Source organism: Panicum virgatum, chromosome 3N, assembly GCF_016808335.1.
Source record: "Panicum virgatum strain AP13 chromosome 3N, P.virgatum_v5, whole genome shotgun sequence".
NCBI classification, from domain to species: Eukaryota; Viridiplantae; Streptophyta; class Magnoliopsida; order Poales; family Poaceae; genus Panicum; species Panicum virgatum.
The window spans coordinates 14,330,769-14,343,413 of record NC_053147.1 but is presented as its reverse complement, the minus strand read 5'-3'; the positions used below and the strand labels follow the sequence as shown (position 1 = coordinate 14,343,413).

At 50.2% G+C, this 12,645-nt stretch overlaps 2 protein-coding genes across 2 annotated transcripts; both read left to right on the top strand.

Annotated features, from left to right (window-relative positions):
- The first annotated feature begins 358 nt into the window (after positions 1-358).
- LOC120664491 (transcription repressor OFP8-like) lies at positions 359-1,738 on the top strand. Its single transcript, XM_039943750.1, has one exon. The coding sequence runs from the start codon at positions 453-455 to the stop codon at positions 1,575-1,577; it is 1,125 nt and encodes a 374-aa protein (XP_039799684.1). The 5' UTR covers positions 359-452; the 3' UTR covers positions 1,578-1,738.
- Positions 1,739-7,856: 6,118 nt separating this feature from the next.
- Positions 7,857-9,392, top strand: LOC120664492 (probable WRKY transcription factor 27). Its single transcript, XM_039943751.1, has 3 exons — positions 7,857-8,390; positions 8,505-8,627; positions 8,718-9,392. Exons 1-3 carry the CDS (start codon positions 7,972-7,974, stop codon positions 9,157-9,159), a joined length of 984 nt encoding a protein of 327 aa, XP_039799685.1. The 5' UTR covers positions 7,857-7,971; the 3' UTR covers positions 9,160-9,392.
- The last annotated feature ends 3,253 nt before the right edge of the window (positions 9,393-12,645 follow it).

The window sequence follows — 12,645 nt, the reverse complement described above, 5'->3', positions numbered from 1 at the left end:
AAATCTGTTAGCTTGTCAACTAACAAACCAGCTGTATTTTTCTCTCATATCAAATCAGCACCAGCCACCGGTCATTAATCAGCCAGCAGTAATTTTCTCTCATAACAAATCAGCATCAGCCACTAGCCACAGCCAAACAAACAGAGTGAGTATGGCCAAGTTTTCACCCCACAATTTAGAGTTTAATTTTTCCAAATCCAAAGCTAAAACAAATTTGCCCTAAACAAATTAAGTTGCACAATGTCTGTTCTTCTTTCTTTGATGGCGTGGTGGTGCATGCTTGTCAGCTTGGATGTTTTTTATGAACCCACAAATTTTAATATCTGAAACGCCTAGGATTTCTGTACTTCTGCAGGAATTGAGTTGTTTATTGTAAAGTTTGTGCAAAGCAAAATTGGGACCGCAAATGAAAAGGATGTTTGTGGAGAATTCCCTGCGTGACTACACGACACATGCGGCTGGTCCTGCCCATCCAGACCATCGTGATCCCGTCCCTCCCAACTAGCTATTTTAAGCCCCCTCGCCGCGCCAGCGTGAGGAAGCCGAAACCACAAGACACGCGCGCACACCTTACTGTCGAGTGTTCGATCAAGTCCTTCATGGACAAGAGCCGCCACGACAAGACCGGCGGCCACGGCGTGGGCGTCGGCGGCCGGCTGCGGCAGCGGCTCGCGCAGATCCTCCTCCATTCGTCCTGCGCCACCACCTCGGCCACCGCCTTCGTCAGCGTCGCCAGTAGCACCAATGCCGCCGCGGCCATCGTCACCAGTGACGCCGCGGCCTCGCGCCAACAACCACTTCCTCGGTGCGCGAGCGAGCAGCGGCCCAAGCCCATCGATGGCAGGTCCCAGCGCCGCCACCGCCGCCGCAGCTCGCGGGCGCTTGTTCACATCTCCATCGACTGCTCCGCGCGCACGGTCGGCGCGGCGGTTCTGCCTTCGCCGATGCCGGCGGCGAGGGACGTCGGCGGCGCCGTGAAGAGCGGCACGCGCAAGAAGGGCGATGGCGATAACGCACGCTCGCCGCTGTACAACAGCTGGTCGTCGTCCACCGACACCGACGGCGAGATGGCGCCGTTCAGCAGCGACGGGGAGAGGGGCCAAGCAACGGACACGAGGTCGACGCTCTTCTCGTCCCACAGCTTCTCCTCCGACTCCACGGCGGACTTCTACACCGCCACCGGCCCTTGCGCCAGGCCGAGGCGGCACACGAACCCGCCTCGCCGCGCACCGCCGAGGCGCGCGGCCAGGCCCGCCGACGCGTTCCGGCCTCCCGCGGCATCCGCGGCGGCGGGTAAGCACGACACGGAGAAGAAAAAGAAGAAGAAGCTGGTGGACCTCAAGGACGGCGCCGTGGCGGCCGCGGGCAGCACGGCGGTGGTGAAGCGGTCGCACAACCCGTACGCCGACTTCCGGAGCTCGATGGTGGAGATGGTGGCCGGGCGGCGCCTCCGCGGCGCCGACGCGCTCAGCGAGCTCCTGGTGTGGTACCTGTCCCTGAACTCGCCGAGGCACCACCCGGCCATCCTCGCCGCCTTCGAGGACGTCTGGGAGGCCGTCCTTGGCAACGATCCCTGATGGATCGCCGTAGCCTTCTACGCCCGTAGTGTGCCGCGTCTCCCATGTAAGATACGGTATAGCTCGTCAGTTTCTTTCGATCGGTGAAGGCGGGTTTTGTATGTGGATTCTGTCAGCCAGCATTGCCACGTTTGCTCAATGCAATTTCAAGCTCTCCTCCATGTGTCCGTGCGTGTTCTTGCCATGATTCGTGCAAAGAGCTAGCTACTACTATGAGGGCATGGCGTCAGAATCAGTGCGAAGATCTATGTCGGCCATGGATTGGCGAGTGGGCGAGGTCAGGTTGGTGCGACTGTGCGAGAAGGACACTTGAGCGAACATGCATGCAACGCAAGCAGGCTCTCTCTCCATTGTTGGAGTTGGAGAGGTGGCACCACCGTACGGCGCATTGCGACCCGCGCGTCAGGCCAGAGGTGAGCACCTGGCGGCTGGTGCGTGGACCCGACCTGGCCCCTCGAAGGTCCAGCATGAATCGATGAGGACGATCACGGTGGCTAGTGGATACTGGATCGGATAGTCCCCGGACGCCTGGCCCGGATCAGGACCCGGACATCATCATGGTTGTCATGACAGTGGGCGTTTGCCCTCTTGACATGATGAACTACCAGGTTCACTGGACGAAGCTCTTGGCTGTAGTCTGTAGACTGTAGAGATGGAATGAACTCACCTAGGCACCTAGCTGCACCCTGCAGTCCTGCTTGGTAAAGCTGTGAAACATTTGGGCCAGGGAACCTGAGTAGACTTGCCACTTTCCAAATTTCAAACTGAACATTTTTCTACTTGGAACTTAGGACAGTTTCCTGCAGGTAACATACAGTAGCCAGGCTAGGTAAGTTAACTGCAGATTCAGAGTTCAAACGCAGCCACACAACTACAGTAAGTATCTATCAAGTAGCAACAAGCTGGAGAGCCTGCGCACGGCACGGAGCAGAGGAGAGGGCCTGTTAAAAATTACAGCGAGTCAGTGAGGGAACCGAGGATACATTCATACATATAGCCGAATCTATCAGCGATCCAGCGCAGCGCAGCCGAAGTTGGCGCGGAGCCTGTGGAAGTTTCTCTCTCTAACGACCCTCTGAACTGATGCACGCTATGGATTATAGAACGGGCTTGTCAGTGAGTTGCGGTCTTGCGGAAGCAGGAGCGGCGACGGGACGACAAGCATAAGACGCCGCGGGGCTTTGTCCGTACCTGGAGAGCACATTTCGGATTCTCTCCTCCCATGAACGCTGAGAAAGATGCTCCTCGCTTTGTTCGTCTTGGATCCATGCTAGGCCTACGGCTCAGTTTCTGCTCGATCATGTAAGTTGACACGCCGTCAATCGGGAACGTTAGTTACCATGGCCTTAATTTTTTTTCTAGAGGCGTAGTTACCACTTAGGCACTTACCACTTTACCATTGCCTTGATATTCCGGCATTTTCTTTATCTGCGTGGAAAAAGTACTTTTTGCCTCCCTCAACTTTGAGCCGAATTTGCTTCTAAGATAACTCAGTCATACATGATTCGATAATCATAAAATTTTTACTACATCTCAATCATATAATGATTATACCACCATAAAATTTTCATCGTAATTTGATGATGGAGACTATAACTATAAATTAATTACAGAAAATCATATATCTAAAACTATAGAAAAAAAATTGTACTAAAGTATATCATATAATATATTCAATGCGTAGATCTACTTACGTGGAGTTCAACAAAATTAGATTTCCCCTTTTATGATTTTTTTGGTGATTTATTGTGATTTTTCAAAGATTTAGTCAAAATAAAAGAAAAATAGAAAAACCGCTGCCACCTCACCCTAAAACCGCTCAGGGAGGTTATGTGAACGGTTTTGTGAGTCTGAGGAGGCTGAACGGATGATTTTGTGATACAGAGAGGAAAAATAGATTCGGCTCAAAGTTGAGGGAGGCAAAAATAACTTTTTCCTATCTGCATGGAGGGGACTCTTTATTCCAGCCCAGTTAAAAGTCTATCGTATGTCCTCGGCCCAATGAAGAGTTGTTTTGTTTTTCGAAAAACGTCTAGTTTACCTCCCCCAATTTTCACGAAAGTCTAATTTTCCTCCTCTAACTACAAAACCGGGTATATTTACTCCTTAAACTATCCGAATCAGTTCAAATGTCCTCCCTGACAGGTTTTGACCCCGGTTTCATCCATAAAAAATCATATTAAATTATAAAAAAATCATAAAATAGAAAATTCAATTTTGTTGAACCCCACATAAGTAGATCTATACAGTGAATATATAATATAGTATACTTTAGTACAAAATTTTTATTGCAGCTTTAGATATATACTTTTTTGTAAATAATTTATAACTACAATTTTCGTGATCCAATTATGGTGAAATTTTTATGGTAGCCTAATCATTACATGCCTGAGCTGTACTAAAAATTTCATACTTATTAGATCATTCATGCCTCAGTTATGGTGGGCTAATCATTACATAGTGGTTTTTCTCCTTTTCTTTTATGTTTATTTTGGCTGAATCTTTAAAAAATCATATTAAATCACAAAAAAATCACAAAATAGAAAATTCAATTTTGTTGGACTCCACATGAGTAGATCTATGTAGTGAATATATGATATGGTATACTTTGGTACAAAATTTTTTATGTAGCTTTAGATATATACTATTCTGTAATTAATTCATAACTACAGTTTTCTTGGTCTAATTATGGTGAAATTTTTGTGGTGGGCTAATCATTATATGCTTGAGCTGTACTAAAAATTTCATGCTCATTGGATCATATATTCCTGAGTTATAGATTTGTAGCTATGAATTAATTACAGAATAGTATATATCTAAAGCTGCAGCAAAAACTTTGTACTAAAGTATATCATATTATATGTTCACCGTATAGATCTACTTATATGAGGTTCAACAAAATTGGATTGTCCCTTTTATGATTTTTTTATAATTTACTATGATTTTTTAAGTATCAAAACCGGGGTCAAAATCTGTCAGGGAGTACATTTGTACCGGTTTGGATAGTTCAAAGAGTAAATATACCCGGTTTTGTAGTTAGAGGAGGAAAATCAGACTTTTGTGAAAGTTGGGGGAGGTAAACTCGACCTTTTCCTTGTTTTTCGAAAGGAGCCCAATGAACGGTTCTGGTGTTCGAGTGGCTGGATTTTTAGAGCCTTGGTTAAAAGTCAATCGTGTCATCACCACTCACTCATCACATCAGCTACCCCGCGTTAACGGCGGCCAAGCCCCGTTTGCGTAACCACCGTGCTAGCTTATCTAACCGGCTGACCAGAAACAGTACGTGTTACTGTACTGTACAGGGCAAGGAGACTTGTTATACTGTAATGTACAGGGCAAGGACGTGTGCAGCTGCACGCATGCGATGCGTTGGTCGTGGCGTAAGCAAGATGTACTAATGCGCACTTTGAACTTGTGTCATGTTCTTCGGCTGCCGTCCGTTTGGATCGATCGAGGGGATCGGATCGTTTGGAACTGACGGCGACGCAGGGGATTGGATGGCAACACGAATCCCTCGAGGTAGCACGCGCGCGCGAGGAGGTCATCGATCGATGCTGCTTACTCCAGGCCCATGCTGGTGCTGTCCTCCTCATCTCGGAGGAAGAAGCTCCACCAGAGGGTGGTCCTCCTCAGAGGATAGATCGATGAGGATGACTCGTCCAGGCCAAGTGGCAGGAGCTACAGCTAGCACGGCACGCGCGCGCACCACGACAGCGCACCCGTCCAAATCGTAGCCGCAACGCCAAAATCCGCGGCGATCCATGTCAACGTCCGGTCCCGGTGCACTTCTCGGAAATATTTGTGTTGACTCGGCATGATCCTCCCTGCTGGTCGATCGCCAACGCCGACATGAAGCTGAGCTATCATCTTATGGCCCCGTTTGGCAGGGCTCCAAAATCAGCTCCAAGACCGGCTTCACGTGAAGCCCTGCCAAACGGGTGTTCTTGCGGCAGCTCCGGCGCCGGAGCCCCACAAACCCCGCTCTCTGGAGCAGTTTGGGTGCGCCGGAGCCACAAAAACGTGGCTCTGTCGGCTCCGGCCGCGGCTCCGCGACCGCCTGCCAGCTTTGCTCTCACGGTCTCTTCGTGCGCTTGACCTCCAGGCGAGCCCGAGCGGCGGCGGCGGCGGGCGCATGCGGCGGAGGGAGCCCGAACGGCGGCGCAAGACGCTGGGTCGTCCAATCCTTCTCTCTATCTTCAACGCCCGGCAAGGATGGCCGAGACCATGTGGGACGGAGAGCAACTAGCTGCAGGCTGTAGAAAAAATGTGCTACCTAGAACAGTCGGCCTCGAAGAAAGCTAGCGCGGTGGCCGGGCAGGCATACGGCAGCGTGTCGCTTTCGGAGCCCCCGCGCTCGAATAATCGGCGGCGCATGCGGCGGCGGGAGCCCGAGCGGTAGCGACGGACGCAGGTGGCGGCGGGTCCCCGAGCAGCGTCGGCGGGCGCATGCGGCGGCAGGAGCCCCAGCGGCGGCGGCGGGCGCAGGTGGCTGCGCGAGGCAGGGCAGCAGCCAGCAGCCGGTGGCGGGAGCACAAGGCAGGGGAGGCCGACGGGAGCAGGAAGGAAGAAGAGGACAAGGAGGAAAGAGAAGATGGGAAGAAAAGAAAATAGAGAGAAAGGATAAAAGAAAAATAAGAAGGAAACAAAATGAGAAGAAAAGATAAATAATAGAAAAAACATAAGGGTATTATGGACATTTCTTTCTTCAATCCATCTATGAAAAATAGGATGAAGCCATTTTGCCAAACGTTTATCAAAACGGCTTCAGCTCCATCAGAAAAATCGCTCCACCAGAGGAGCTAGAGCTGAAGCCATTTTTGAAGGAGCCGGAGCCCTGCCAAACATGCCCTATATATCCACTAGCTCTTCCCACTCTCTCCGGCCATTTGCAATTAGCGGTTTGCTAAGAGCTTAATCCTGTTCGCAGCTCAAAAAAAAAATTCCCAAGTTCGTTTTCACCGGTAGATAGCTTGTGTACGTACATACACACACACGTGACCGAAGCAACACGTACACAATCGATCGATCGGTACACACCTGACCTGAGGACGGTAACAAAATGGCAGCTTTTTGCTCGTCCGCTCTTCCATCTCCCGCCACTTCTTTCTGAGAAAAAAATGAGAGATCCAGATGCATGCAGGGGCAGGGTCCCATCTATCCGCGAGGTCGATGGCGCCGTGGCGCGTGCGCGTGGACTCGGAATGGACAGTTCGATCGAGGAGCCCGACCCAATCCATCACCACACCACCAAGTCCACCACCCGCCGGCGCCCGGGGCGGGCGGTGCCCACCCCACGCGCTGCCTGCCGCGCGCGCCAACGCCAAGTAGGCGACACGGCAGAACCAGCGGCCGCGCGCATGCACCCCACCACTGCCGGAAAAGCGCGAAGCGCACGCGCAATCTTGCGCCGCGGATCCATCATTCATGGACAGCCACTCGATCCTCCGGCTCCGAGTGCCCCGGTGCCGGAGTCCCAGGCAGAGGCAGCACACATGCATGCATGTTCAAAAGATTCCCGATCTGCACTGCGCGAGCGCGAGGGTGACATGACAGGACATTGGTTGCTTTGGCTTATGTTTCTCGACCTCCTGTCCTCCCTTTCCGTTGGTTGACAATTGGGAAAGTCAAATGAATAACAAATTGGACGCACGACCCAAGAGGAGGAAGTAGTAGCGCTATTAAACTCGCTGTTAGCATGTCAATTGTGCTATTTGCGCGTAAACAAACTCGAGCCCGGAGCATGATTCCAGGTTTATTCTGCAGTCCATCCACCTGCCAGGTGTAGCATATGTTTTCCTTTTCTCTCCCTGCTTCTGATATGAGAGCAGAGGGATCTCTCTCTCTCTCTCTCTCTCTCTCTCTCTCTCTCTCTCTCTCTCTCTCTCTCTCTCTCTCTCTCTCTCTCTCTCTCTCTCGTTTGACATTTGGAGCAAAGTCAAATGAAAACAACACGGTATAGGGGCTCGCTAGATGTCTCGCCTGCTTGCGGCTGCCACGCGATCGATATACGACACGTGATCACGGGATAGATTAGCTAGCTAGGCCGGGCCGGCTGATGACTGCTGGTTTGCGTGCGGACCCCTGACGTGATGATGGAGCTTTTTTTATCCGGCTGATCCGGCCCCGGCGAGTGCACTGAGCAATCGCCAGCGATCTTCGTGCCCACCACTCGCCGGTGACCGGCCGTTCTCTTTGACTTTCCAGCCTCGGTCCATTGCGCTGCCTGCACCGTACCCCCACCTAGATCATACTGACACACTCGCACACACCTAGCTCATACTACATACAAAGCCAAAGTCAACCACGCCTCCTCTCCATATATGATCCTCCACCTTCATACCCGAACACGATCGATCCCCGAGCCCGAGCTGTTGCTACGAAGCTGCGCCGTGTCATGGAGTGCTCCAACAACGACTGGGATCTGCAGGCCGTCGTTCGGAGCTGCGGCACCGGCACGGCCGCGTGTAATGGCAGCGGTGGTAGCTCGGAAGCACCGCCGCCGGAGGAGGAGGCCCGACGGAGAATTCACGTCGGCCGTGTGGCGGCAGCGGCCCCGGAGTTCCTCGTCGGGAGACCAGTGCGCCCGGCGGCGGCGTTGCGCGACCTGGACTACTTGGGCTTGGACCACGAGCTCCCACGGGCGCCGTTCTCGATCACGCCGTCGCCGTCCAGTGAGCGCGGGGCGCCGCTCGACCACGAGGTGCTCATCTCTTTCCCGTCCGCCTCCACGTCCGGGCAGGGGCAGCAGCTGCTGCAGCCGAGGAAGCAGCCCGGCCGCAAGCCGGGCGTCCGCACTCCCAGGCCAAAACGAAGGTAGAGAATTTTTGCAGCTTAATTATGTATTAGCATGATCATGACGATGATTTGTTTCCATGAACTGATGCCAACTGATCTATATACACGCACGCAACTATTTGATTGGCGCAGCAAGAAGAGCCAGCTGAAGAAGGTGGTGTGCGAGGTGCCGGTGGCCGACGGCGGCGTGTCCACGGACTTGTGGGCGTGGCGCAAGTACGGCCAGAAGCCCATCAAGGGCTCGCCGCACCCACGGTACGTGACCTCCCTGCAGCCTTCTCGATCGTCCAAGCACATGCATGTACTGACCATCTGCTTCTGCGAATCCTGCGCTTGTGCCTTCAGGGGGTACTACAAGTGCAGCAGCCTCAAGGCGTGCATGGCGCGGAAGCTGGTGGAGCGCAGCCCGGCCAAGCCCGGGGTGCTCGTCGTCACCTACATCGCCGAGCACTGCCACGTGGTGCCGACGATGCTCAACGCGCTGGCCGGCACCACGCGGCACCGGCCGGCGTCCCCCGACGACGGCGGGCGCCAGGCGTCCCACGGCGCGTCGGACGAGGCGTCCGGCTCCGGCAGGCGCGAGGAGGACAGCGCCGACGCGTCCTCCATGACCGCGGACGGAGGCGGCGCGGAGACGGCCGACGACGAGAACGAGCCGTGGCAGGTGGACATGGCGGCGCTCGACGAGTATCCGTTGGATGACTTCCTCAAGCCGTTCGATGACGACTTCGTCGATCGGTTTTTCGAGGACGACGACGGCGTTCTTGAGCGCCGGGTGTCGCTGTAGTTGGGACTTTTGGAGCAGGGCAACTGATCATTGACTGCAAATTGTCTCTTTGATTCTTCCTTCTTCGATCAAGAGAGGTGGGTGTCTTGGTGATGCGATGCAACTAGACGGAAAACTGGGCTGCATGCGTACAGTTGACCGTGTTATATATAGTCATTAGTCAGTGTGTCTGGCAACATCTCTAGCCAGATGAAAGGATGGATACTTTATACACGCACGACGGCCTTGATGTATCAATTTGTTTGTCAGGGTTCATGGCCGGATATGACGGCCGGCATCTCATGGAAAGCGCCTCGTGCGTCACTTCCTGTTGGCAGTTAAGATGACGCCACTTGGATGCATGTCCGAAGACTGAAATGACATGGATTGTCCTATAGTCCTTGCCAAAAAAATTTTAAGGCGCAGTAGCACTTTTAGAAAAATCAACATTAGTACTGATTAACAATCCCCCTTTAGTACCGGACGGCTGACCGGTACCGACTGGCCAGTACTAAATGGCACGCCATTTAGTACCGGTCAAAACGCCCGGTACTAAAGTGGACATTTAGTACCGGTCGGTAACACCGGCCGGTACTAAATAGTTTTACAGCCAAAAAATAAAAAAGAAAAATACCTCGAACCCACGACAAAGTCACAAGTCTGCGCGTGCGCGGTCGCAAGGATTCGAACCCATGACCTCCAGACTCGCGTGTAGCTTCCTTACCATCCCACCTATGCACCAAATGTGACTGGGTAGAAGATGCATTTCTTTTGAAGTAACCCGTAGAGAGCCATTTAGTACCGGCCCAAGACACCGGCCTGTACTAAAGGATGACATTTAGTACCGGCCGGTGGTTTGGGCCGGTACTAAAATGGCTCAGGGGACGTTTTAATTTTGGCCCGGTACTAAAATGACTCCGGGATAACGTTAGTACCAGACCAAAATGTGCCCGGTACTAAAGGCCGCGGACGAATGAGCCATTTTCTAGTAGTGTATGTTCTTTAAGAATTAGACCATCAGTTCTCTTGCACGGTTGCATACGCCATGGTTCATTGGTTCAGAACAATAAAAGCTATAGTCAGATCAAACTATGTTTCAGATAGTGATTAACCAATTTATCATTAAGTGAAATCGAAGGGCCAGCGTCTTTAAAAGGAAAATTGTCTAGCTACTCTAACTGGTCATCATTTTGCCTCGCTTACCTATTTCAATATTGGATTCAAATTCATTGGTTGTTGGCCTTCTTCCACTTTTGATTTTCCTTCTTTAATCCGTGCCCGCAAAGTTCTCCACCTGTGTCTATGTATAAAATAAATATTTGTATAGGTTCCGACAGCCGAAATAGTGTGATTTCTACATTCTAAGTTCCGTTGTTCGTATTTCGATGAATCAATTAGATAGCGTCCTTTGTGCAAGGAATCCCTATACCCAGGACATATCGCTTGTAGAGGAATCCTTTCATCCACCTCCGCACATAGGGCTAGGTGTGACAGAACCGCCAAGTTAAATAGCTTAATTAAGCATAATGACCATCATTTGAACGCATCAGGCGCATTAGTTTAATTAAGTGTAACTTGACAGCCTGTTTCCAACCCACAGGCCGATCGAAACACACCAGAAGTCCCGCGCGACGGCGAGCGCAGACAGTACCAGCATGATACAATTTTACAAAATAGTAAACAATATTAAGGTATTTACAAAATGGCTTTTACAAATTAAAGTTCATATAATAGATAACAGCAGCGGTAGAGAGAGTCTAACCTGAGGAAGATTTTTATTAGAAACCAACTGAAATAAAATGAAATAAAACGATAACTATGGAGACGTGAGGACGTCACATCGAGCCCACCGATGTTAATCCTGGTTAGCCTCTATACCTGAAACAGGGTAAACAACAAACCCTGAGTATACTAATACTCAGCAAGACTTACCCGACTAAGGGTATACTTAGCCCATTATCTAGACATGTAAGGCTTTTGGCTGGTGGGTTTGTTTTGCCAAAAAGCATCTAAAATATATCCTTAACTTCAAAATTTTAGCTCCAAGTTATAGTTATAAAGTTGCTACACATCTATGATTTGCAGATCTATAACAATCAATGTGAAAACATAATTGATTAAATAACATCAACATGTATCATATCATTTCGTTTCATTTCCTTACTACGATGTGACTCGGAGATCAAGGTGCTCATGTCCGAGAGCGACTGACAGCGAATCGATCCGATTTAACCTTGCAAGGTGGACCTAACCAACACAGCACATATTTGTCCTGTCGGACAATACGAACCAACCATTTCCCTCCCCGCCTCGAACTACAGAACCGCCCCACCTTGCATATAGTCAACCGAGCCCTACGAGAGACCACCAAAAGTAAACATATCCATCCCAATTCTCCGCGGCCACTCGACTGCCCTAAGGGGTGGGTAGAAGTTCTGTACTTTTGAAACAAGGCAGTACTAGGCTTACCGGTTTCGACTACCTCCTACTCCCGGTATGCGGTTAGTACAATTCAAACATGATCATCAGGACCAACAACGGTACGGTCCTCAATCGACTCGGACGGGGCTAAGACACCCAGGAACCCTGTCCTGCTGCCATACCTATATATCATCAACATTTCCCCATCCGGTCTCAAATTTCCAATCATTCCATATTGTATTCCATATCTCATATACTGGAATATAAAGATAACTATAAATCTCGCGAGTAACCAAAAATTACTCGACTTCTAAGTATCCTATATCTCGGGAGTGCAAAAAGTTACTCGACTTCTATCGAAAAGTATTAAGCATAGCATTTCTATCATCCTATACATGCTAGTATAATTCAGGGAAACCTAGGGATCATGCAACTAGGGTTCCAATCAACTCCTGAAACGTAATGCACAAGTAATAAATACATATATAGGTGTCATAATTTCAAATAATAGGATGTGCACCGGGGCTTGGCTAGGATTAACACTAAATCAGTGTTAGTTAGATGATACTCGCTTGGCGAGCATCTTTTTTTGGTCATGCACATCGGAAACCATCCGTCCAGCTTCTAGATGTGTCCACCATACACTGTCTTGTGGTTCGGTTCTGTCGTCACGTGCTTCATATCCACACGTTGTACACCTAGCGTACCTAAATGAGATGCAAAAATGATGATACATGAATACATGGAAGTGCAATAGGCAATCCATCAAAAAGGACAAGCAAGACATGCACAAGGTCACGACGGCATGAACGTGAGCATGATGCAATGCAATGCAATTAAAGAGAAAGACATGACTAGACAAACAGTTATTGAGTAACCACAACAAACAAAGCTCACCAATACTCCTAATAATATACTGTACCAATTTCACATGCTCAAGTTTTATATTTTATTGATTATGCAAAATAGAAATCTTTATTGCACTTAATCGTGTGAGAGCAAGTTAAATGTAACACTTCATATTTTCTGTAAACACATAGCCATATTATATTTTCCTAGACCAACATAATACCATACAAGGGCAGT